At 52.5% G+C, this 24120-nt stretch overlaps 1 protein-coding gene across 1 annotated transcript in view; it reads left to right on the forward strand.

The window, feature by feature from the left end:
• Positions 1-4868: 4868 nt before the first annotated feature.
• The window catches only part of CORO2B (coronin 2B), a 148783-nt gene continuing 129531 nt past the window's right edge, over positions 4869-24120 (forward strand). Inside the window, exon 1 of the mRNA XM_070377344.1 lies at positions 4869-5105. Coding sequence (XP_070233445.1) covers positions 5091-5105 — 15 coding nt within the window. The 5' untranslated portion in view covers positions 4869-5090. The remainder of the gene's footprint in view (positions 5106-24120) is intronic.

A 24120-nucleotide genomic window follows, 5' to 3' on the forward strand; every position in this document is an offset into this window, starting at 1 on the left:
TTGGAGGACCCTGTTTGGACCTCATCCCGAAGGCAGCTGGGAACCCTGGTGGGTTTCAAGGAGACGGGTGTGTGTGTGCGCGCGCGCGCATTTGATCAGGGATGCCTGAGCTGCTGGTTGGAGAGTGGAGTGATCAGCACAAGGCAGGAGGCAGATGAGGAAGGGAAGGAATTGAGCAAAAGTGTGAGCTGCAGGGCTTGACGACTGAGTACCCGAGGGCAGGTGGTGTGTGGGTGTGTGTCCCGGTATGAACAAGGCAGCCAGGGAGGACTAGAAGAACTCCTCCCTCCTATAGGGCTTCACAGCTTTGATGATCTCCCTCCTCCTGGCTCCGTGCTACCATGCAGCCTGCACACATGGTCTGGGATGTGCGCTCACACCTGCAGGTCTTTCCAGGGAGACTGCAAGCTTCTTGCAGGCGAGGACCAAGCCCTCCTAATTCTGCACAGTGGCATCCAACACAGGGTCTGGGGAAAAGCTAGGCAAACAAACACATGAGGCGGATCAGAGCCTGACGTCGACATGCCGCCCTAAGGCATGCTGGGACTTGAGCCAAGAGGTTATTAAGGCTGAAGCTACAGGTGCCCATGGCAGCCCAATTGGATTGGCAAGCAGTTATCCAGCATCTCCTATGTGTCAACTATGTTTTGTGATTAAGAAAAGAGAGAGACAGAACACATGGTCACAGCCCCATCAAAAGAGACAGGACAAATATGTTTAATTATGATAGTTATACTACAGTGTGAATCAGGCAGCTGTGGAGATAGTGTCAGGAGAGCTACATAGAGGTGGTGCCATTTGGGCTGGGATTTGAAAGATGAATAGGAGTTTGGCATGCAGAGAAAGAGGTGTAAGGGCATTCAAGGCTGAGGACAGAGCATGGTTTACAGCATTGAGGTGTGAAGGAGTCTAAAGGAGACCAGAGCTTCTACTGCAAATGCTTATTTATTCCATAACTTTTAACGTGTCCACTCGGACTCCCTCTGGTTTCACCTACAGCTCAGTGGGTGGTCCAGGACAGCTCAGACTTAAACTAACAGCATCCCACCTTAAGTAAGAGCTGGCGGGTGGTGGTGGTGTCTTTCTACTTTCTGGTCCAGGGCATTCTCCAAGCTGAAGGAATGCCATAAGAGGCAGCCCTCAGACAGTGGGGAGGAGGAGTCCATGGATGAATGCCCACTGAATGACTCCTGGCAGGCAATCCTGGCCACATCCCAGACGTCTCTAGGGAAGTGAGTCCCCTTGGCCCCAGCAGTGACCTTGAGAACAAACAATATAAAGCCATTTTTTTTTCTTTCTCCAATCTTAATTTTTTTTCTTAACATATATATTTTATTGAAGTATAGTTGACTTGCAGTCTTTCAGGTGCACAGCAAGGTGATTCAGTTACACATATGTAAAAGTGAAAGTCTCTCAGTCATGTCTGACTCTTTGCGACCCCATGGACTGTACAGTCCCTGGAATTCTCCAGACTAGAATACTGGAGTGGGTACCCTTTCCCTTCTGCAGGGGATCTTCCCAACCCAGGGATTGAACCCAGGTCTCTGGCATTGCAGGCAGATTCTTTACCAGCTGAACTATCAGGGAAGTCCATGAGTGAGTGAAGTTGCTCAGTTGTGTCCGACTCTTTGCGACCCCATGAACTGTAGCCTACCAGGCTCCTCCATCCATGGGATTTTCCAGGCAAGAATACTGGAGTGGGTTGCCATTTCCTTCTCCAGGGAAATGACCCAGGGATTGAACCCAGGTCTCCCACATTGTAGGCAGACGCTTTACCGTCTGAGCCACCAGGGAAGTCCGGGAAGTCCATATACATACATTTTTCAGATTATTTTCCATTATACGTTATTATAAGATATTGACCACAGTTCCCTGTGCTATACATTAAACCTTTGTTGCTTGTTGCATACCTATTTTTTAAAATTAGAAATCTAGTATTCTATTCATACTAAGTCAAACAAGTAGAATCAAAGGTCATACATTTTTTTAGGCAAAAATTTTCTAAAATATATATTATACATATTTGTAGACACGTATGCAAAAGCTTTTCTACTATATAAAGCCGATTTTTATGTTGACTTTTCCTTCTTCCCAATCTCACTAATTACCCCCATTCACTCTTCCACTCCTGCTTCCTGGGATCACCTTCCAATTAAACCACCTGCATCCAATTCCTTTCTCAGGCTCTGCTTTGGGGAGAATCCAAACTAAGATGGGCCATGTCACAGGGGACCAGGAGGTGGGAGGTACTGTGATACTGACAGTCAGACCACAGAAAAAGCACACATTTCTGCATATCTCTTAGGGGCCAAGCCCTTGACTTGCAGGGGGGCTGCCAAGTTCTTTGAGGGGGCCGTTGCTCTTCCAGACCTCTGTTCTGATTGGGGAGAGTGACAGACAGAAGGGGCGAGCCAGCAGCATGTGAGGAATCAGAAACATTTTCCTTCTGCCTTGGGAGCCTGTCACGTGGGCTGTGGGCAGCAGATTGATGTCCCTAATTACATTTGGCTTAGGCTGATATTAAGTATCTGTCTCGTTCCCAGAGCCCACAACGCTGGCGGATGGTGGGGAAGGTGCCAAGAGGCATGCTGGGTAGCTAAGGATGACAATCTGGGATTTTAAATATCCATGAGAGAGAAACATGGACAAGTCACAGTCATGGGGGGCAGGGTGGCTCGTGTTCTTGAATTGCCCTTTAAAGGTTTCCAAGGGCTACGGGGGCTTCAGAAAGGTTTTGAGGTCCATCCTCCTGTCTTGAGGCTGACCTGTCCAAAACAGCCCAGACACGGCATGTGACCCTTTCTGATGCTGGACAGCTTGCTAAGGGGAAATGCTTTCATGGATCTAATTTAAATTTCTTCTGTTGCAGGTCAAACGTTTACTCTGCTTGATTTTGTTCTTGGTGGCATTAAATATTCACTGAGCACCTACTGTGTGCCCGGGGTACACAGTAAGAGAAGACATGCCCTGGTTCTCTGAACGCTTGCAGGCTCACAGTCTGTATTGGCCAGAAGCTCATGAAAACAAGTCCAGACGCTGGGACTCAAATGCAACATGGGGACCCGTCGGGGGTGGAGTTGTCCGGGGTTTGGCAAGGAGATGGGACTGTGAGAGGCAGAGAGAGTCTAGATCAGTGCAGAAGAATGAGGAGGGCATTCTTGGGAGGGGAGTAATGTGGTCAAAACATGAGGTCCATTGAGGAACACACTGAGGAAGAGTCTGCACAAATCAGATGCCTGAGGCTTGTGACATCATGTGCTACCCAAGAGACTGAGTTTAAACTCCTTGTGACTGAAAACAGGACTACTAACTGTCCAGCTACCTCCTAAGGGTGAAGCTCAGATAAGGCAGCAGGTATGAGTAGCCCTGGAATTCACAGCTCCAAAGCACAATGCTGTGCTCAGTTGAAAATGACTTCTGTTCAAAGTGTTGGCTTTGTCATTGTGTGATCTTGGGGAGGTCCCCGTCCCTCTCTGAGACTGTTCACTCATCAGCAAACCGAGAATGGTAATTCCTTCCTCATACTATTGCGTTAGGGATCACAGGAGAAAATGTAAATAAAAGTAGCAGGATGATCCACAAAGAGCTCTACAGATGCTGATTATTACTGCTGCTCTAAACAGTGGGCTCGGTGAAGGCAGGCATCCGATCTCTTCTCTGTTCCTCCAGCGCCTTCTACAGAGCAGGTGCGCATACCATTGTGGACAACGTCTTGTATTTGATTGAATTGTATAATCTCCAGGAGCAGAAAACTAACACTTCCGGGCGTAGGGGGAGGTTGTGATGCGTGGCAGATCCGTCCGCCTCCATCTCCGCTAACCCCTCCCCTCCTCAGTTTCAGTAGTTCGCAATCTGCCGAAACCGGTTCTGCTCCGGAGCTCATGAGGAGGATTCCTTTCAGAAGACTCGCGGGGCCACCTTCAGGTGGTTGTACCTCAAGTCCCTGAAGCAGCTCCAGAGTATGGTGGGAGGGACCCAGGTCAGGATTAGTTCACCACCGAGGACGCACCTGTGTTCCCCCAGAGCAGCGCTAAGCCCGAGGGTCGTACGGGCACACCTGGGGCAGGGCTCGTCCTGTCTCTAGAACGCAGCTTTTATAACCCGGGCTTCGGTACAGAGCTCAGAGCTCGCGGCGACGTGGAAAGAGCGGGCTCCCAGAGAAATGCCAGCCCGGCTGCACGCCAGTTGTCTCAGTCACTTCCGATCCTGACCCTCAGTTTCCTCCTCTGTAAAATTGGCTACGAGCCCCCCTGGGCCACCTTCTCGCTGCGGGAACGAGACTGAAACGGGTGCTGCGCCCCTCGGTGCAGGGGTCTGCAAGACGCAGGGGGTTCAGGCTGAGTCCCGACGGCCGGCTGCCACGCCCCTCTCGGCCCGCCGCTCGGCCCTCCCCGCCCGCCGGCCGACTCCGCGAACCTCCAGGGGGCGAGCCTGGCGGTCGTTTCGGCCCGCGCGGCGCCTCGGCCATCTAGCGTGTGACTTTGCCAGCGGCCCGGGGCCAACCGGGCACGCAGAGCCCGGGTCGCCGCCCATCCCCCGCCCTAGCTGGCAGGTGCCAGGACCCAGCTCGCCCGGCCGCCAGGCGGCCGCGGGCCTGAAGGGGTTAAGGCCGCGGGGCCTGTGTGCCGGCCCCGGGCTTGGCGAGCCGCTGTGCCCGGCGGCCGCAACCGATCCCGGAGGCGCGGGGCACGGCGGCTGGCGGGCGGGTGTGCGTTTCCTCCTCCTTCCGCCTCCTCCTTTGTAGAGAGTTCCCGGCCCCTCTTCCTCCCCCCGCCCCCCAGCCCGGGCCCTCTCCCTCGCTCCCTTTCTTCCTGCCTCGCCTTCCTGCGGCGAAGGAGGCTCATCTATTATAAATGCACATTCGGGGCTGACATCAGCGACGAGCGGCGGGCGAGCGCTGACGAGCGGTCCCTGCGCGCTGCCCGCCCGGAGCGCGGCCCCCAGGCTCGGCTGAGCCTCCCGCGGGGCGCGGGGAGCGCGCGGAGCCGCTCCGGACCCCCTTCCTGACGCCGCCGGGAGCCCCCGGGCGGACCCCGGCCGTCGCCCCCGCACGCCGCGCCCGCGGCCCCGTACCGCCCCGGAGTTTCTGCATGACTGTCACAAAGGTAGGCGCCCCTGGCCCGCCGCGCCCGGGACCCGCTGGCGCTGGAAGCCCCCGGCCTGGGCTGCGGGGGGCGCGGGGATGTGGGCGTGCGAGGGGCGGGGGGCGCTGGGTCCGGAAGGTGTGTCTCTCTTGCTCCCGCAGTCGCTCGAGCCCCTCGGCCCCCAGGACTGCGGAGGGAAGTGGGAGGATGCCGCTTTGGCAGGAACTGTCGTTTGGGCAGGATCCCTCTCGCCGGCTCAACTCCAGGACTGCATTTTTAACCCTTGTTTAGGATGCTGCATTTTTAACCCCAGGAGAACAGTGTAGGGCAGCTCAGTGGTGTCCCCCCTCCTCCCCGTTGGAGCGCACCGCGGGGAGTGTCGCTGCACGGACCGACGCTGGGCAGTGGGTGTGGGAATGGACTTGCCGCTCTGAGGAGGCCCGCAGAGGTGAAAGCCCACCCCACCTGCCGGCCTCTGCTGCCCATCCCAGGAACTCGGGCCTGACTCCAAAAGCAGTCTGTGGGCGCTCCCCAATCCCGGGAGTTGCTACCAGGGATGGGAAAGATTCTGGAGTGGCCAACTTGAAGATATGGAAAGAGCTGTGGCGGGGTAAGGAGTGGCGGCTCTCATTCTGGCAGCTCCCATGTTGGGGGAGAGTTCTTGGACCTCATCTTAGGGGCCGAGGAGACATTTTGGGAGCTTCCTTGCTGTGGGAAAGAAAGAGTTAAGTGGAAAGCAGATCTGGATAGTGGAAAGTGCCCAGGGTTTAGGAGACCTGCCATTCACTCCCCAGCTCTGTCCCGACCCCCTGAGTGACCTTGGCTGGGCCCTCCTGCTTTGCCCTCAGTTTCCTCCTGGAGTGTGAGCATAGGAAAGATAATATGAACGCTGGGGTTGGTGACCAGCAATTAAGAACCAGTAAGATCAAGGGTGTGAACCCACACTTTTCAGAGAGCTCAGTCAGGGTAAGGAGATCACAGCCTGGTCTTGCTCTTGGGTTTGGTGAGCCATGTACCCAAGGCCAGACTCTACCAGCTGCCCACCTGGCTCTCATAATTAGAGAGTTGGAGGTCAAAGTGGGAAGGGCAGCTTGTTTGTGGTCAGAGCAGCAGACCAGATGGTGGGTCAGCCTGGAAGCAATGGGAGAAGTGGTTCTAGCTCCATCTGATGCCCCCCAAGATCTGCTGCTATAAGACAGCATGTTCAATCAGGGTCTTTGGGCTCAATTCCAGAATTGGAACTTGGAAACATTGTGGGAAGATGAACTTGGGGGCTGAGGGGGTACCTTAGCTCTGGCTGCGGCTGGCAGGGCTGCTGCGACCCACAGAGGGCAGGACGCTTAGTGTTTTGAAATGATACAAATGCTATTTAGCTGGGAAGGATTACTGTCATTAACAGTGTTAATGTCAAGGAGGTAAGCAGGTTAGAGTAAAAGAGTAATGGATGGGCCTGGATGAGAGAGAAAGGATGAGAGAGAGATTTGTAATAATAGCCCTGAGATTTGATTCAGTGTCTCCCCTGTGTCTCTTTATGTATGTGAGCTCAGGCAGCCCTCCCAGGAGACCTGCAAGGAAGGTGTGTTCAGGCCCCCTTTAATGGAAGAAGAAACTGAGGCTCAGAGAGGTAGAGTAACTTGCCTGAGGTCACACAGTGAGTAAGTAGCTGAGCTGGGATTTGCCCTCAGGCCTGTTTCAGTCTCTAGCCTGTGATCTTTCCATTACCCTGCACCTTGGAGACTGGATGATTCCCATGGTAGAGGGCCACTACTTGGAGACCAGGGCCCTGGGGTGGGGAGTCCACGAAGGTGAGTACCTGTCTTTTCAACTCATTGGCAGCCCTGGCCTCTTGGTATCTAGTGATTATTCACTAATGTGCCCCCTTCCCCCACCATCCCCCATCAAATCCCTCTGTGTCTGGCTCTTCTAACAAATGTGGCATCAGTTTAAGCTGGCTCAGAGGATTAAATAAAATCCCCACCTTAACCCTATCTGCTCTTTCCTTGCTAGCCCTTCATAGACTGCTGGTTTTCCAGTAGGGAGGAGCAAGAGGCCTGCAGGGGAAGGGTCTGGGGGGTGGGGGGCAGGGGGCGGGGGTGGGGGGCATGCCCTAAAGCCTGTTGGTAAAGGCTCCTCTCTGAGTTTGGGAAGGAACCAGAGTGTTCTGGGAGTCTGAAGGCCTGGCCTCTGCTCCTAAATAAGTCACTAACAGGCTGGGTGACTTGGACCAGTCACTTCCATCTCTAGGCCTCTGTTTTCTCATCTGTGAAATGCAGAATTGGTTCCACCTTCTGCGGGGATTTGGGACAACTTCAGCTCTGGCAAGAAGTCAGCTCTGATGGAGACCAGGAGGCTCTTTGTTCTCTGAAGTTGGTCTGGTTACAAGACAGATGCCAAGAACCCTAAAGGGAGTCTGGGAGGTGGGATCGCACTTACAAGCTGGGGGTGGTAGGCAGAGGAGGGAATGGATTAGAGGGTGAGACCCCAGCTCCTGCTGCCTTTATGAGAAGAATCACCACTTTGGGTAAGTCCAGCTTCCAGGACCCTTGCTTGGAGCTCTTATGTCAGATCCCTGGAGGGCAGATCCTCAAGGCCGGGGTTTGGTGTGGACTGTAGGAGATGATAGGAAAGTAGAGACAAGGAAACATGATGGCCTGTTGCCAGATCTTCAGTAGCACTTCCTTAGGGGAAGGGGCCTCTGTTTTCCATTTGCCACTCGCCTTCTGATACTTACCCCATTCCCCTTTCTTTGTGGGACACAGCAGGTGAGGTTGCATATAAAGCCTGAGGGTTTTCTGGACGGGCTCCTGCTCTAACACACTAGACACACAGAGCCCTGCAGATTTTGGATTGTGACCGTCTAGCCAGATGACATTTTTTTCCTGGGTATGATGTTTTAAACTATATTTTATGGTGTGTATTTTAGTAAGCTGTCTTAGTTTCTTTATGTACTAAGGAGAAGAAAGGAAGAAAAAAAGAAGAGAAAGCAGAGGGAAGGACCAGATGCAGTTTCCCCGGCTGCAGATGTCCACAGGAGGTCAAGGCCCAGCCCCTCCTGGTTGTGGTCAAGTATCCTTCCATAGGGCAGGTCAGGGGTGACAGTGAAGGCTGCCCTCCTAGGAACAAGACAGTTTCATTCCAGATGATTTTATTCTTTGAGTCCTTGTGCCTGATTTTTAGCATTTTTCTGTCCCTGTTTCATTTCAGTCATATACCTGACTTAGCATATAGCAGTCCTTCTCTGCTTCTAAATATCTGTTTCTAGACTGCCCTTGGCTGGAAAAACAGAACAAAATATGTTAGAATTGTGTGTAGAGTTTGAGTCAATGGGCTATAAGAAAAGTCTTTGAGCTCTATGTTGGCCTCTACAACCGCCTTCTCATTGCTCAGAGGTCCTTTGGCGTGCTTTCCCGGGGTTCATCTGTGATGTGACCAGAGTTGGGGCTCTGGGTAAGGAAGGTGGTGGCTTCCAGTGGCTAGGCGGCCTTGTTCCCAGGTGCCTTGTTAAGTTCGGTGCCACTGAGCTTAGTGCTTTCCAAGTTCCCTAGGCTGGCTCAGGGACCCAGTGGCCCAAGAACAAAGTGCCCTGAGCGGCAGGAATGCCTACCGTCCCTCAGAACGACTTAGGAGAAGGAATGCGGGCAAAGAGAGGACCCTGGATGCCAGTGCTGAGCGGCAGATTCCAAGTCCACGAGCAGGATTGTCAGCTGCACCCTGGCCCCCAGGCCTGCAGCTTTGCCTTCCCTCTCCTGTCCCACCCTCACAGAGCTCAGCTCACTGGTTGGAGTCCCTGGCTTCTGCTGGGAAAGATTGAAGGCCGAAGGAGAAAGGGGTGACAGAGGATGAGGTGGTTGGATGGCATCACCAACTCAGTGGAAATGAGTGAGCAAACTCCAGGAGATAGTGAAGGACAGGGAAGCCTGGTGCTCTGCAGTCCACGGGGTCGCAAAGAGTCAGAAACGACTTAGCAACTGAACAGCACCAACATGTCTCTAGGCCCCTGTAGAGAGCCTTATAGGAGAACAGAATATACGAGCAGTTAAATCATCGCGTTCTCTCCCTTGACAAATGAAGGATCCTAGGCCCACGGAGCAGAACCGTGATTTCCTTAAAGTCACTCAGCAAGTATGACATTAGAGAGCTGAAACTTGGGTTCTTCTGACTCCTGGTCAGTGCTCTTTCTGCCCAGCTGCCCAGTGAGGGGGACTTCAGGCCGCCCTAGTCGGGGTGGGTGTTTTTCCCCCACTGCACTGCCCGCTTCTGCTGGACAGCCTCTCCCTTTTTTGGGTCCAGGTGAAGGGAGCCCAGGGTCAGGATGGGGGAGAGGGGATTACAAGCCCTTCTGCTTCAACTCACTGACCCACATCCAGTCCATGTAGGATGCTGAAGCCCCAGTGTCCCACTTCCCAGCACCTTTTCCCTGTCTGACTCTTACTGCAAGAAGAGATGAGAGAACCTCAGTTAAAAGGCTGAGAGGTACCGGTGTAACTGAAAGTGGGATCCGGCTGCTCACTGCTCAACAGCCATTAAAGAGGCCAGGTTGGTGGAAAGGAAAGTTTGCTTTATTTTGGATGCTGGCAACTGGGTGGGGTGGGGGTGGGTGGATAGGGTGAATGCCTGTCCAAAGGCCGACTTCCCCCATCCCCAGCACCCAGTGGGGTAGAGCTTTTATAGGCCGAAGGAGGGGGCTGCTTATAGAAACAGCACAGTCAGCTCTGATAGTCATCTTGAAATTAGCCATTGGTGGTCTGACCAGCGTCATCTTGATTGTTTTAAGTACAGGTAGTCTTCAGTTCCAGGGTCAGTTTGTTCCCATTTCCTTGAGGCTGGTTTTGAAATTGTGGCAGCTTATGCCCTGGCTGCAGGGTGGTCATCACGCTGTTAACTTCTCCACCTGGTGGGAGTTCCAGTATCCATAAGACGATTCACAGGCTGTGGCTCAGATTATTATCGATAGCTCCTGAGAAGGAACTACAGGTCCTTGGCTGTGCTTAATATCAAAACTATTATTATTTGGTTTCCTTTGGCTGTTTTCCTTTGTTTCTGCATATTCTCACTTCTCTGGTTAGACTTATTCTTTGACGTTTTTCCACAGACAAAAGGCAGGCCGAGGACATGAGGGGCAAAGACCATAGGGTCCTGCCCCATTTCACCAGTATGACGCAGCTCCCAGACTCTTGGGGCGGGATGGGGCAGGGATTCTGCCTTCTGTACGCCTCACACTCTCACTCTACTGCCTCCTTCCTTGCAATTCTTTTTGCAGATCACTGGCATCCTCACGCAGAAGGAGTCTAGGTAACATTTACTCATTCGTCCAGCCCTCTGAGCTCCTGCTCTGGGCCAAGCCCTGTTAGGCACTGGGCTCAGAGAATATATAGCTGCAGCCCCTGCTGTCCAGGACCTTTGAAGAGATGGGTGTGTAAGGAGGTATCATAGAGACCGGGGTTAGGAGCATCAAGGTCTGATGGACACAAGCTGGGTCTTGACTGCCTGCCCTTAGTGCTTGCATAGTAAATGCAGGCTCTTCCCTTCCTTGCCATCTCTCCCTCTCTCTCCTGAAAAGCTCTGCTGAGTTACTCTCTTCCTGAGTGTGCCCAGAGGCCCTGTTTTCTCATGGCTCAGGGTGTTGCCGCCTTGGCACCCATGGCAGCACCCAGAGGCATCAGGGCAGGGTGTGAGGCTCCCCAGGGCCCCCAGAATCACCCCACAGCCGGCCAAGGCTGTGGAGTCAGCACCAACATGGGCTCGGTTGGTTTGCGTGTGTGGACGCTGGCCGGACCAGCGGCCTGGCAGCGTCAGGCCCTGGCAGCCCAGCCATGGAGTGAGTTTTTCCACTTCTCTCCCAGGTTGGCCAGCCTGGAGCAGACATGGCCTCAGCCGCCGCTGGCTCCTGGCACCGGGGCGGCCCAGATTCTGATTTGGATGTGCCGGCCACAGAATTTGTCTGGTGTCCAGGAGATGAGGGAATGTGCAAATTCCCTCTGTGCCCAACCCCCTCTCCTTCCCTCTCCTCCTGCTCAGCTCATTCCGTTCACTTCCTTTCCCTGCCTGTGGACCCCACAGTCCCCAGCCCGAGCTGCCTGCAGCCTGGGAAGCTCAGAGCAGCTGGCACGGGGCAGGCCTGGCCAGGGAAGGACAGATGCAAATCCGGTGGTTTCCACATGAAAAGACGCTGTTTAGAATGAGCCTCTCCTTTGTGGGCCTGGAGTGTGGGACCAGCTGCGGAGGAGACACAAGCAGGGTGGCGGGTGGGGGGGCATGGGGAGGAGCTGTCACCACTCTTCCCTTCTCCTTCCTCCCTGCCCCCTGCAGAGGCCCCTGGAGGGACTTGGTAATTGGTTTCTGGCTGGCACCCTCCTTCCAATTAATTAACACAGTGATGGGAGGTGCCCAGGTTTCCTCAGAGCTATCCTGTTTACAGAGTACAAGCATGGGTTACTTCTGTGCATTGCTTTGCCCGTCCCATGGTGGGAGGCTTCTCCCTATTTACAGATGAATAAACAGAGTCTATGAGAAAAGAGACCACACCCTAAGTCACAGAGCTTATGTGGGTCAGAGCCGGGATGCACACCCGGATCTTCTGACTTTAAGCTAGAACCTGCTCGATCCAGTCACATAATGGTCCATGACATGTGAAGACCCAATGACCATCATGACAAGAATAAGTTATTAAGCAGGCTTTGGGCAGCATGATTGCATGTACTCTGTGCCCCATGAGATTCAGTCTATTATTGGATGATCCCATTTTTCAGATGAGGAAATTGAGGTTCATTGAGAATAATTGAATTGTTCAAGATTGCAGGTTTAGTGGGTAGGGGAGCAGGGATCTGCACCTGGGCTGTCTTGCTCCAGAGCACACATTCCTGTAACTTCTAGGCCTCTCCTGCTGGGGCTCCATCATGTTCTGCACCTTCTACCCCCAAAGCATAGGGCTCCTGTCTGTGTGTCTGTGGCCCCGCCATGGAGGTGTGCTCGCCTTGAGCGTGTCACTCGTGGGTGTGTCATGCTTAAATTTCCCTGTGGCCTTTGCGGGAGCTGGTAACCATGCGCTTGACTGGGGGAAGGCTGCTGGGTAAGAAGGACATCTGGACGTGGTGGCTGGCATTGGATAGGGCTGCTTATTGGTAGGGCAGCCAGCCCAGTGGCAAAATGGAGGCAGAGCGTTCTCCATTTCTGTGAAGCTAGCTTTGCGTAGCGGAGAAAGCGATGGCACCCCACTCCAGTACTCTTGCCTGGAAAATCCCATGGGCGGAGGAGCCTGGTGGGCTGCAGTCCATGGGGTCGCTAGGAGTTGGACACGACTGAGTGACTTCACTTTCACTTTTCACTTTCATTCACTGGAGAAGGAAATGGCAACCCACTCCAGTGTTCTTGCTTGGAGAATCCCAGGGACGGGGGAGCCTGGTGGGCTGCCGTCTATGGGGTCGCACAGAGTCAGACATGACTGAAATGAGGACACGACTGAGTGACTTCACTTTCACTTTTCACTTTCATTCACTGGAGAAGGAAATGGCAACCCACTCCAGTGTTCTTGCTTGGAGAATCCCAGGGACGGGGGAGCCTGGTGGGCTGCCGTCTATGGGGTCGCACAGAGTCAGACATGACTGAAATGACTTAGTAGCAGCAGCAGCTTTGCATAGGGAACACAGGTCTGTGATTCAGGCCTGCAGCCCTTACCAGAAGCAGCCTTCTCTTGAGATGGCTTTTGATGCCCAGAGGGTGCCTACGAGTGCCAGCTTTAGAGTCAGACAGATGGCACTGTTTTATTTACTTGCTGTGTGTTCTTGGGCAAGTTGCCTAACCTCTCTGAACATCTGCTTCCCCATCCATTAATTGGGATTGATAATAGTAGTACTTAAAAGGATTATTATAAAGATTAAAAGAGCTGATCTGTGTGAAGCATTTACCACATGCCTGGCAGTTGTTGTCAGCTATTAACGTCAGGCAGACAGAAGATTAAACAAATGCTGACAATGAGTGTCCTGGAGTGTTATGAAATGAGCAGGGAACTCTGGGAATAGTAACAGTGGGCCTGCCTAGTCAGGGGGCTCAGGAGGGGCTGTTAGCTGAATCATGTAGGCTGAGTAGGAGGTAGCAGGTGACATACATGGGGAGCGGGGGAGAGATAACCGGCAGATGCCTGGAGTCAAAAACAGCTCTTCAGGGTCGCTTCCTGCATGCCAGGCATGGGTGAGGGCTCAGCCCAGCTCATTTAACCATCAGAGAGACTTCATGGTCTAGATCACTGTCATTATTTCCACTTTACAGATGAGGAAACAGGCACAGAGAGGCTAAATACGCTGCAAAAGGTCACCCATTGGGCGGAATGGAGACTCGGGGTTCCTGACCTCGGTCCTCTCCTTCTTCCTCCCTGCGGCTTGAAGATGCTTTATCCCACTTCGTTTTTCTATTTTTCCTGCACCACATGGCTTGCAGGGCACCAGGGCTTGCATGGGAAGCACAGAGCCCTAGTCAGTGGACTGCTAGGGAAGTCCCTCCCTGGGCAACTTCTTAAACTGACCTGAGGGGTGTGGAAGTGCCAAGTGCAATTGCCCAGCCCTCTGCTGCCCTCCCAGGCCTCCCCAGGCCCCCTAAGGGAGGGCAATGCCCCTCCTGGCTAGCAGGCAGCTCTGGGGAGGGGTCATTTATTTTTTCAAAAGGAAACTTTGCTCTGGCAGAAAAATTTCCACCTTACATTTTTACTGGGCCTGATCATGAGCACTTTTGTTCTTTAAATCTTTCTAATCATTTGTTGGGCATTGGTCTTTAAAGTAAATCTGTAGGGACTGATCCAGAACTTTTAATGTTCAAAGTCTATTGAGTGTGTGCATTTTGGTTTTTGCCCTGCCCGAGCTCGGAGAAGGTGACATTCGCCACAGGCTTAAACTCGCCCCGAGTGAGACAGATGGTGACAAGGTGGGAGGCTCTGGCTGCCCAGAGATGGGAATATGGGGAGGCTGCCTCTGGGTGGTGCTCACACTAAACCCTGGGAAGAAGCCCCCATGCTCAGGGTTTAACTCCCAAGCCATCTGAGGTCATCTGGTCCAGACCTCTGCCTCCATGAACTTCACACTTTCTAGAAATATGAGAATGACTCCTAATCTTAATCAATATGAATTTATTATTAGGCTGTTCCTAGCCTTTCACCAGTTGGTAAGTCCCTGCTTTCAAGGAACTGACAGTGAAATAAACAACAGAATTAGCTAACCCTTCTAGGGTGCTTAGTTTATGTCCCAGGCACATAAAAAGTGTTTCATATGTATTTATTCATTTAATCTTCCTGATTATCTCTGAGCTCTGTGCTATTATCATTTCCATTTCTATAGTAACAGAAACAGGCCCGCAGAGGGCAGGGAGGTAATTTACTAGGGTCCCAAAGCTGGGAAAGGTTGAGCCTGCCTCCTAGGGTTCTGTTTTGCCCCTCAATCAGTCTGGAATGACCCCAAAACATGGGGCCAGAGCAGGGGCCTGAAGGCAGAAGACCCAGGCTTGCTCTTGCCTCCTTTCTTTACTGTGTGACCCTGGACCAGTCCTCAACATCTCCGAGCCTCTATTTTCTCATCTTTGAAAATGGAATTAGGACTCAGCCTTACTAGGATGCTGTAACGTGTAAGTGAGGCTCTCATAGATGTCATGTATGGGGTTTTTTGTTTTGTGTCTGATACGATCTCTCTCCCATCCCCTGCATTACCAGCATTTCATGGCCTTCAGAGTTTGGCAGTTCCTTCCAATAGATAACCCACTTCTCCCCTGCTGTCCTGGCTTCAGAATTGATTCAAGGACTTCCCTGCTGGTCCAGTGGCTAAGACTCTGTGCTCTCAGTTCAGGGGGCTTGGGTTCAATCCCTGGTCAGGAAACTAGATCCCACATGCTGCAACCAGAGGTCCCGCATGCCACAGTGAAGATCACACATGCCGCAACTAAGACCTAGCTCAGCCGAATAAATAAATAAAAATAAATATAGTTTTAAAAGAATTGATTCATACTCTGCTGGTGTGAAAGAGCCAAGTTCATATCTTCCAAACGGCCTCTGTTTTCACTTCATCAGGCTTGTTGGGTACAGATACAAAGTTGTTTTTCTCTCTTCCTGTTCTGTCTTTTTTGGCTGTTTTGATATGCTCGGGACAAATAATCTGGCTGTAAAAATTGGGTGTCCTGCTTTCATTTGAAAAGTAAGCCAAATAAAGCATCCGTACCTTGATCTGTATCATCCTGGCTCCCTGCAGGTCTGAGCTCCCTGTGGAAGGCAGGGGAGGATGGGTCTCTGGGCAGAGAGACCCTGTCCCATCCCCAGTGGCACGTGACCTTGACCTTGGCTCTAGGCGCATCCTTATTTCCTTGTGGCTCAGGATGCTTTTCTTCTGGGTTTAGGAAAGGAGTATGTTCTAGTAGCATGAAGCATTATGCCAGACAGTTTAAGCACCTTAAGTGTGATTTCAGAACTAACAGCTTTATGATCTGGCAGAGTTTCTAAGATATGGAACAGCTAAAAACAAAAGTGTTGGTGGGTGGGGACAAAAGGATTTAGTTCCTGGGGTTTTTTCCCTTTAACTTAAGGAAGATAATACTGTTGCTGCCTGCCCTGCCGACTTTCAGGTGAAAGATCAGTTCACAGGAATGCTTGGGGAAATTTGGGATTCTGATAAATTTGGAATTCTGGGAAAGGGGATTTCTGTATATCTGTATATCTGAAGGACCATCTGATAACTTTTTATTATCACAGATCTGTCCTCTAAAGCTCAGGGGTCTACCTTCCTGCCTTAGTCATTATTATATCAGAGGACAAACTAAAATTGTTGTGCATTGAGTCTCTTTCAGGACCTGAGTTGTCCTGTGAAACTGGCCTTTTCGGGGTCTACAAGTGCAAGTGTTAGTCGCTCAGTCGTGTCCAGCTCTTAGCGACCCCATGAAATGTAGCCTGCCAGGTCTGTGCATGGAGTTTCCCAGGGAAGAATACTAGAGTGGGTTGCCATTTCTTTCTCCAGGGGATCTTCCTGGCCCAGGGATCGAACCCGGGCTTCCTACATTGCAGGCAGATTCTTTACCATCTGAGCCTCCAGGGTCTAAACCACGTTCATTTCTCTGTCCCAGGAGCTCCTGTAGCACCCAGTCTCCGCTGCATGAGATGCAAATAAAAGCTTAACATGCTATGTTGTTTGCTGATTGTTTTAGGAAGATGAACCTTGACTCAATTGTGAGCTTGCTGAAACCAGGGATTACACTTGATTCTTTTTAGTACCTTTCACAGTGCTCATCCCAGGGCTGTCTATGCACATTAGAAAAGGTGTGATATAGACTTCGGGGTACCCGGTGTAAAGGTACAAGATTGGGCAGAATTTGAAACAATCCTAGACAGTTCTCTGGTTGTTGCTGCTGGACTAAATCTTTACTCCTAGAGATCCACACACTGCTAGAGCTAGAAGGAAATCTAAAGAGATGTAATGGACTCCTCCATTACAGAGGAGAAAATTGAGGCCCCAGAAGGTTTACCCAAAGGGGCACAAGTGCATGAGCCAGATCTAGGGCTCCCTTCAATTAGTTGCAGGCTCAGGTTGGATGAGCTTCAGTACACTGGGTTTTTCTAGGCTTCTACTAGAAATCAGGCCAAGGACTGATTGAAAAGTGGGCATGGGGGAAAATTCCAGAAAGGAGACTTTGTGAACTTAGCCTAGCTGGCAAGGGGCGCCTGACTGGAAAAGCTTGGCTTCTCAAGTAACCAACCAGGAATGGCCGGCCCCAGGGCCGACTCATGGCCGTGGCAGAAGGAGCGACTTCTGAGGCTCTTGCTGCTGGGCTGTGGGGCTGTAATTACCCAGATCTGGTGGCCCACGTGTCCTTCATGCCAGGCCACCACCTTTGCCTGCACAGCGGCGCGAGAACCCCACTCTCCCTCCTGGAAGCTGGCCCTCCTGGCACGCAGGGCTGCAGGCAATCTTTCTCTCCTTTGTTTCTCTGAAACCATTAGAAGGGCCTCTGGGTTGGGAGTCTGGGTTGCTAAGAGCTTTCCTCTGGCTAGACCTTATCACTGGCTTGAGAAGTCTCCAGACAAAGTTTTCCCTGGAACTCTCACTTGGAGGGAGGGAGAGAAGGAAGAAGGGAGAGTGGGTGGAGGGAAGAAGAGGGGGGCTCAGGAGCCACAAACAAAGCCGCCCCTCTGCAGGCCCCAGAGGGCCAGAGTGCTGGGGCTGGCCGAGGGAACGAGGGAGCTGCGAGCTCTGTGGGCCTTTGCTGTAGAGAAGCAGTGGGAGGGGCACTGCTCTGCTGCGCCCACCATTCATACAGCCAGCGCACATCCGTTCCCTTCCGGTCCTGCCCTCTCCCCCTATCCCCGCCTTACAGGAGGGGAAACTGAGCCCCAGAGAGGGAGGCACTCACGCTGGTGCACACAGCGGGGAAGCTGGGATCTGAACCTGGTACATCTGATTACAGAGCCCCGTGGATACACAGAAACTGATCGTGCTGTGTGGTTGCTTTTTAAAGAAGACCCTCCCAATCACCATGCCCAGAAGCCTCTATAGAACTCAGTGCCGCTGGGCCTTTGAGATGTTATTAAAATAGAACTTCCCCTGGGAAGGGTAATGCCTTAGCTTGCTGATAGCAAGACCCTAAGTAATAAGGCTCAGGAGAGGACTTCCCTGGTGGTCCAGTAGTTAAAAGAGTTCGCCTGCCAATGCAGAAGACACGGGTTTGATCCCTGGTCTGGGAAGATTTCACATGCCGTCGGGAAACTAAGTCTGTGTGCCACAGCCACTGAGCCTGTGCTCTAAAGCCCGGGCTCTGCAACAAGAGAAGCCACTGCAATGAGAAGCCCAGGCACTGCAATGAAGAGTAGCCCCCACTCTCTGCAAAACAGAAAGCCCATGTGCAGCAACAAAGACCCAGCATGGCCAAAGGTAAACAAATAAATTTTTAAAAAAAGACTCAGGAGTGGTTCCTGAGGGGGAAGGCAAGGCCGGGGAGAGCTGATTACCACGAACCAGTTTTGCCCAGGGAACAGGAGTGAACAGGATGACCAGCCTTATTCTATGCACCTCTCCACCCTGGCTTCCCTGCTCCCTTGACCACTGACCACAATCCCCACCCCTCACCCTTAATGCAGGTAAAATGAGGCCTTGGATTCACTCAGAAAACATTTGCTGAGCACCTGGGTACCAAGGCCAAAGTTCCAGGAACTGAGCTTGCAGGGATAAACTCAGGCTGCCCCTCCTTGAGGGAGGTCAGTCTCATGGGGCAGATGGTGGCTCAGAAGGACACATGGCTGCAGAGATAAGGGGAAAGAGGCTGGTGTGTGGGGAGCAGAGATGTGTGCACACACCTCTGAAGCCATGGGGATGGGGCAGGGGTCAAGGAAGGTTGCTGGAGGAAGAGGTCTCGTCTCAGTCATCAAGGATGAGTTAAGCAGAGGCAGGTAAAGAGGAGGGGAAGGCATTCCAGATGTGAACAAAGGCTTGGAGAGAGCTGCGGGTTTGGCTCATTCCAAGAGAGATGAGAGTTGGATGCTGCTGGGTGGGAAAGGGTAGGACGGCGAGTGATGAACAGACTGGGAGACAGGAGGAGCTGGGGGAGCAGAGCTGCCGGGCCAAGGAGGGTGAGCTTCACCCTGATGGTGCTAGGAGCCCCCAGAGGGTTTTAAGCAGGGGAGTGACAGGGTTCGACTTGCACTTTAGATGGTCCCGCCCAACCCATGTTGCCCGGGAGGCATTTCAGTGATTGGAGATTCACAAAGTTCATGTGTCATGAGGTAGAAGTGAAAGTTCCAGGCCCCCAGCCCAGAGTTCCTACTGGCATCTCCCTGTACCCGGGTGAGTACTACACATGTCCCTCTCTTCCCCAGGCAGATGCCCCTGGCTAGGACCACTGTAGGTTACTGGCCTTTCCCATCTGCCTAGGGCTGCCAGGGAGGTTGGATCTGAGCTTGAGAAGATGGGATGAGGGTGGTGGAGCTGCTGCTGCTGCTGCTGCTAAGTCGCTTCAGTCGTGTCCGACTCTGTGCGACCCCATAGACGGCAGCCCCGAGGCTCCCTCGTCCCTGAGATTCTCCAGGCAAGAACACTGGAGTGGGTTGCCATTGCCTTCTCCAATGCATGAAAGGGAAAAGTGAAAGCGAAGTCCCTGAGTCTTGTCCGACTCTTAGCGACCCCATGGACTGCAGCCCACCAGGCTCCTCCATCCATGGGATTTTTCCAGGCAAGAGTACTGGAGTGGGGTGCCATTGCCTTCTCTGGGGTGGTGGAGCAGAGGGGCCCAAAGCCTTTCTAGGAAGATGTGCATTTGGCCTGGTGAACAGACCTCTGAAATGCGATTTTGGAGCCCCCTGCTTAATTATGCCCCAGCTCTGACAGTGTATGACCTTGGGTCGATCCCCTCTGGTTGGGACTCAGTTTTCCCAAACTAGCTTAGGGGAGTGTCACCTAGTCCAAGTCCAGGTGCAAGAGTGAGCCTACAGGTGTGCTTATGCCCAGAACTAGGCCCTGCTCAGCCTGCCTCCCCCAGCTTTCCCAGACCCTGCAGCCAGAGTCTCCTCCCAAGCTGTGTTCTCCAGTACACACATACATGCACACACACCTCACTCCAGACTGCCAAGGGTTGTGGCAAGTTTATGAAATTCAGAGGTTGAGGACCAGAGTTGGAATCTCAGCTCTGCCACCAATTTGCTCTGTGCCTCTGGCTCAGCCTATCTGAGCCTTTGTACCTGCCCCCTCCCATTTGGTATAAATATCAGTCCTCGGCACACAATGAAGGGAATTGTATGAGTCAGCCTCTTCCTTGTCTTTTTAATACACCCTCCCCGGTGCTGCTTCTGCCAGATAGCCCTTTTTTTTTTTTTTTTTTTTGGCCACAGTACGTTGCATATAGGATTTTAGTTCCCTGACCACGGATTGAACCTGTGCCGCTTGCATTGGAAGCGCAGTCTTAGCCACTGTACCACCAGGAAAGTCCAAGAGAGTCCTTCTTTGATGAAAATTCTATCTAGTTTTGAGTGCTAAGCTGGTTGGGGATGAGGAGTAGAATTAACTGGGATAGGGCACAAGAGAACCTTCTGAAATGGTGGTTAGGTGAATGTGTAAAAAATTTTCAAGCTGAACACTTCAGATTTTCATACTACAGGCATGCTGGATATGTGAATGTTAAAATATTAATGCTTGGTTTTATTATAGAAAATATCCTATTTATTAATAATAAAACATTAATATTTAATACATTTACTTTTTAATGGAAAAAAGATCCTTTCTCAGCTTTCTGGCTCAAGCTCCATCTCTCTCCATCCATTCATATATTCATTCACTCTACAAATATTTGCTTGGGCCCCAGGCAGCCCGGGCTCGCAGGGGTGAAGGACACACAGATGCATGCACTGTCTTGGGAGCTCAGAGGTGCAGAACCTTCAGTGGCTCCTCGTTGTCATTAGCGGTGATTCTCCTGCTGGCTGCAGATCACCTGGGGAGGTTTATATGCTTTTCCTCAGGGTCCGTATCAACAGCTGTGTGACCTGTGCAGTGCCCGATTTAATCTTCTGCTGATCCTGTCTTGAAATTCATTATAATTTTTAATTAAGAGGACCAGATTATGTAGTTGGTCCTCCCTACTCCCCCACCCCCAGAACAACAGAATCGGATTCTCTGGGAGTTAGGGTCTGGGCATCAAGATTTCTTCAGAGCCGTGTGTCCTGCTGGAGGAGACCTATCCAGATTCAGCTCTCATCCTCAGACCCCTGGCGGAAACAGAAGGTAGAGCCTGGCTCTGTAGACACTTGTAACTGAATTGAAATGATAAGCCCTCACACGTGAGCGTGTCACAGGAGCTGTCCCTGGGGAGGCAGTGTGGGCAGCGAACCACGAAGGAGCTCGGGGGAGTGGCGGGGTCACTGTGCGGTGGGATGATCCAGAAGGGCTTCACGGAGGAGTTGGCACGTGCACCACCCTGAGAAGGGCGAGAGAAGAGGACGAGAGGGGAGAAAAGGCACAGGCAGAACAGCGTTTAGGAGAGGGAAAGACTCGGGGGGGAAAAGGAGGAGCCAGCTCAACTGGAGTGCAGAGACTCGGGTCGGGGGCTGGGAAGCACGGGAAATGACAGTCTGAGAAGTCAGAGTCCTGTCAGCAATGGGGAGCCGCTGAATGTTCTGGGTCCAAGAATAATGTCCTCCATGAACATTTGAATCAATAAACAAAAGGACTTTAGGGAAGTCTTAAGGGGAAACTGGCCTGCTAAGCTGCCGCGGTCTCCAGCTGGACTGTGGTTCACCTGCTCTGAGAGGCTCTGCGTCCCCGTCCCCGTAGGTGGTGCCTGTCTGTGTGGAACCCCATGTCCCCTGTGGTGTGGTCTTGGGCAGCAGTGATTGAAGTGTCCCCCAAAATAACAGATTCTGAGCAAAGGAATGGCAAATGCGAGGGGAAGAATTTCTAGGAATGGCAGACAGCGAGGGGAGGGGCGTTTCTGGTAAAAACTGGGCTCTGCGCCCCAGCTCCCATCAGGTTCCCTGACCCAGGTGAGCCTGGAGACTGTAGGAAGGTGGCTGTCCCCACCATCTTGCCTTCCCCACGGCCTGGTGGACACTGTAATCCCTGGGGATGGTTTGACGGTCCTGCCTGGGATAGAGGAGCCCCAATTTCTGAGTAGCCAGGAGATCAAACACAGATCTGTTTGTTTCTTAAGTCTCCTGAAATATTTATGGAGAAAAATGAGAAAGGGTCTCTGTTTGTTTAATGCATCCTCCAGGGAAGAAGTCACGGGGAATAGGCCACATCCCGAGTCTGAGAACCAGTGAGCAGAGATGGAATTTCTTGGGGTTTGAAGCCAGACTGTGTACTTGCAAAAGAAGGTGGGATAGGATTTCTGGAGGTGATGCAGCCCTCTCAACCTCCTGCCTCCAGCCCAAGAAAGCCCTTCAGCACTTGCTTTCCTGGTGACTCCAAATAACGGCTGAAATCTCAGCCTAGTTTTTATTCTGGGCTTTGCCTCAACATGCTGTGTGACCTTATGCAAGTTGCTTAACCTCTCTGGGGGTATCAATCCTATTTGGCCCTTGACAGTGTTTGGAGAGTCAGCTGAGCTGTGGAGTGGGCTTGCTCTGAAGCAGTGAAGAGGTAGAAAGGGGTATAGGGAGCATTGTGCTGTGCAAAAGTCCCAGCTATTCAGTGTTCCAGGCCAGAGAGCTGGCCAGGAGCAGGACTGAGGGCCGTTGGTGGCCTCAGCTGTGGCCCATGGGGTCAGGCTAGCGGGAGGGCTCTAGGACCCAGGCCCATCCTTGGCCCCTCCCCTTCCTCCTCAGATCAGCCCTGCTGTCCCACGTCCCTGAGAATGCTGGCAGGATTTCCTCCCAGGAAAGGGACGGGGGTGTCCGGTTTACATCCCCTGGGAGTTGCAGGCAGCAATTCCTCCTGACAGTGGGACCAGCCTTGTCTTCAGATGTGGAAGTCTGTGGCTCCATGCCCGAGCCTCGTGGCTGGCCTCAGATTATCTGCTGTCCACACTCAGGGAACCTGGATCCCTGCCCTCAGTTTGGCCCCTGAGGCTGGGCTTCTGTTCTCAGCTCTGGGGCTGGCTTGTTGTTCTGTCTCCCATGGTGGACCTTGTAAAGAGATAGTAGTTAATAACAGTTCTTATCATTAGAACGATCTGAATCTTAATACAAATGACCATCCGCTAAGCACCTGATCATGCCAGGCACTGTGTGGGCTGGGGATGCACAGAAGGGACCCATCTCCCCAGCCTTTAAGGAAGTTGACTTCTGCCTGGGAGGCAGACACAGACACTGAAGGAGGGCATGGGGCAGTGCTGAAAGCAGGTCCTGAAAGCCACAGAGCCCTGGGAGACTGAACAAGGCTTCTGAGGGGAGGTGGTGTGTGAGTCTGACTTTGAAGGTTGAGTAGGATTTGGGAAAGGGTGGAGGAGAGGAGGCGCAGCATGAATACAAACAAGGCAGGCTCACTCCTGAGATGAGATGTTCGAGAGCTTCCGGGTTGTCCAGGGAGGTTGGAGCATGGAGGGTCAGGAGCTGGGAAGGTGGGGAGGGGAGGCAAAGCTGGAGGCCATGGTGAGTTGTGCATGAGTTGCATATGGGAAAGAGACGTGATCAGGTGCTTAGATTCCACAACAGTAAACATCCATTAAGCACGTACTGTGCCAGCCACCGTTCTAGATGGTGGGACACATCCACATAGGTGATCGAAACTGAAAAACATCCCTGCCCTCAGGGCACTGGCCCTGGAGGGCGGGGACACAGGACAGAACACAAATACACAGATATTAGGGTGTCAGGTGGTAGGAAATGCTATGAAGAAAAGTGCAGTGGGGTCAGGGGGCAGAGCGATGGGAGGGACTGCTTTAGACAGAGCAGCTCTGCAAAGGGGACATGAGGGCCCAGGGTGGAAGGAGGGGAGGAGGAGCCACGTGGAATCTGGGAAGATCTTTCTGGCTGAGAGAACAGAAAGTTCCTAGGCTCTGAGGGGGCTTCTCTCGTGGCTCAGATGGTAAAGAATCCACTTGCAATGCGGGAGACATGGGTTCGATCCTTGGGTTGGGAAGATTCCCTGGAGGAGGGCATGCAACCCACTCCTGTATTCTTGCCTGGAGAATCCCTCTGGACAGAGAAACCTGGCAGGCGATAGTCCTTGAGGTCTCAAAGAGTTGGACACGCCTGAGCGACTAAGCACAGCACAGGCTCTGAGGAGGGGCTGCCCTCCACTCAAGGCATGCTGCTGCTGCTGCTAAGTCGCTTCAGTCGTGTCCGACTCTGTGTGACCCCATAGACGGCAGCCCACCAGGCCCTGCCGTCCCTGGGATTCTCCAGGCAAGAACACTGGAGTGGGTTGCCATTTCCTTCTCCAATGCATAAAAGTGAAAAGTGAAAGTGAAGTCGCTCAGTCGTGTCTGACTCAGCGACCCCATGGACTGCAGCCTACCAGGCTCCTCCGTCCATGGGATTTTCCAGACAAGAGTACTGGAGTGGGGTGCCATTGCCTTCTTCCACTCAAGGCATAGCTGTGAGGCTTTTGTCTAGGGAAGTGTGACGGGGGAGGTCAGAAAGGAGGGTGAAGCT

Source organism: Bos mutus, chromosome 10, assembly GCF_027580195.1.
Source record: "Bos mutus isolate GX-2022 chromosome 10, NWIPB_WYAK_1.1, whole genome shotgun sequence".
In the NCBI taxonomy this organism is placed as follows: Eukaryota; Metazoa; Chordata; class Mammalia; order Artiodactyla; family Bovidae; genus Bos; species Bos mutus.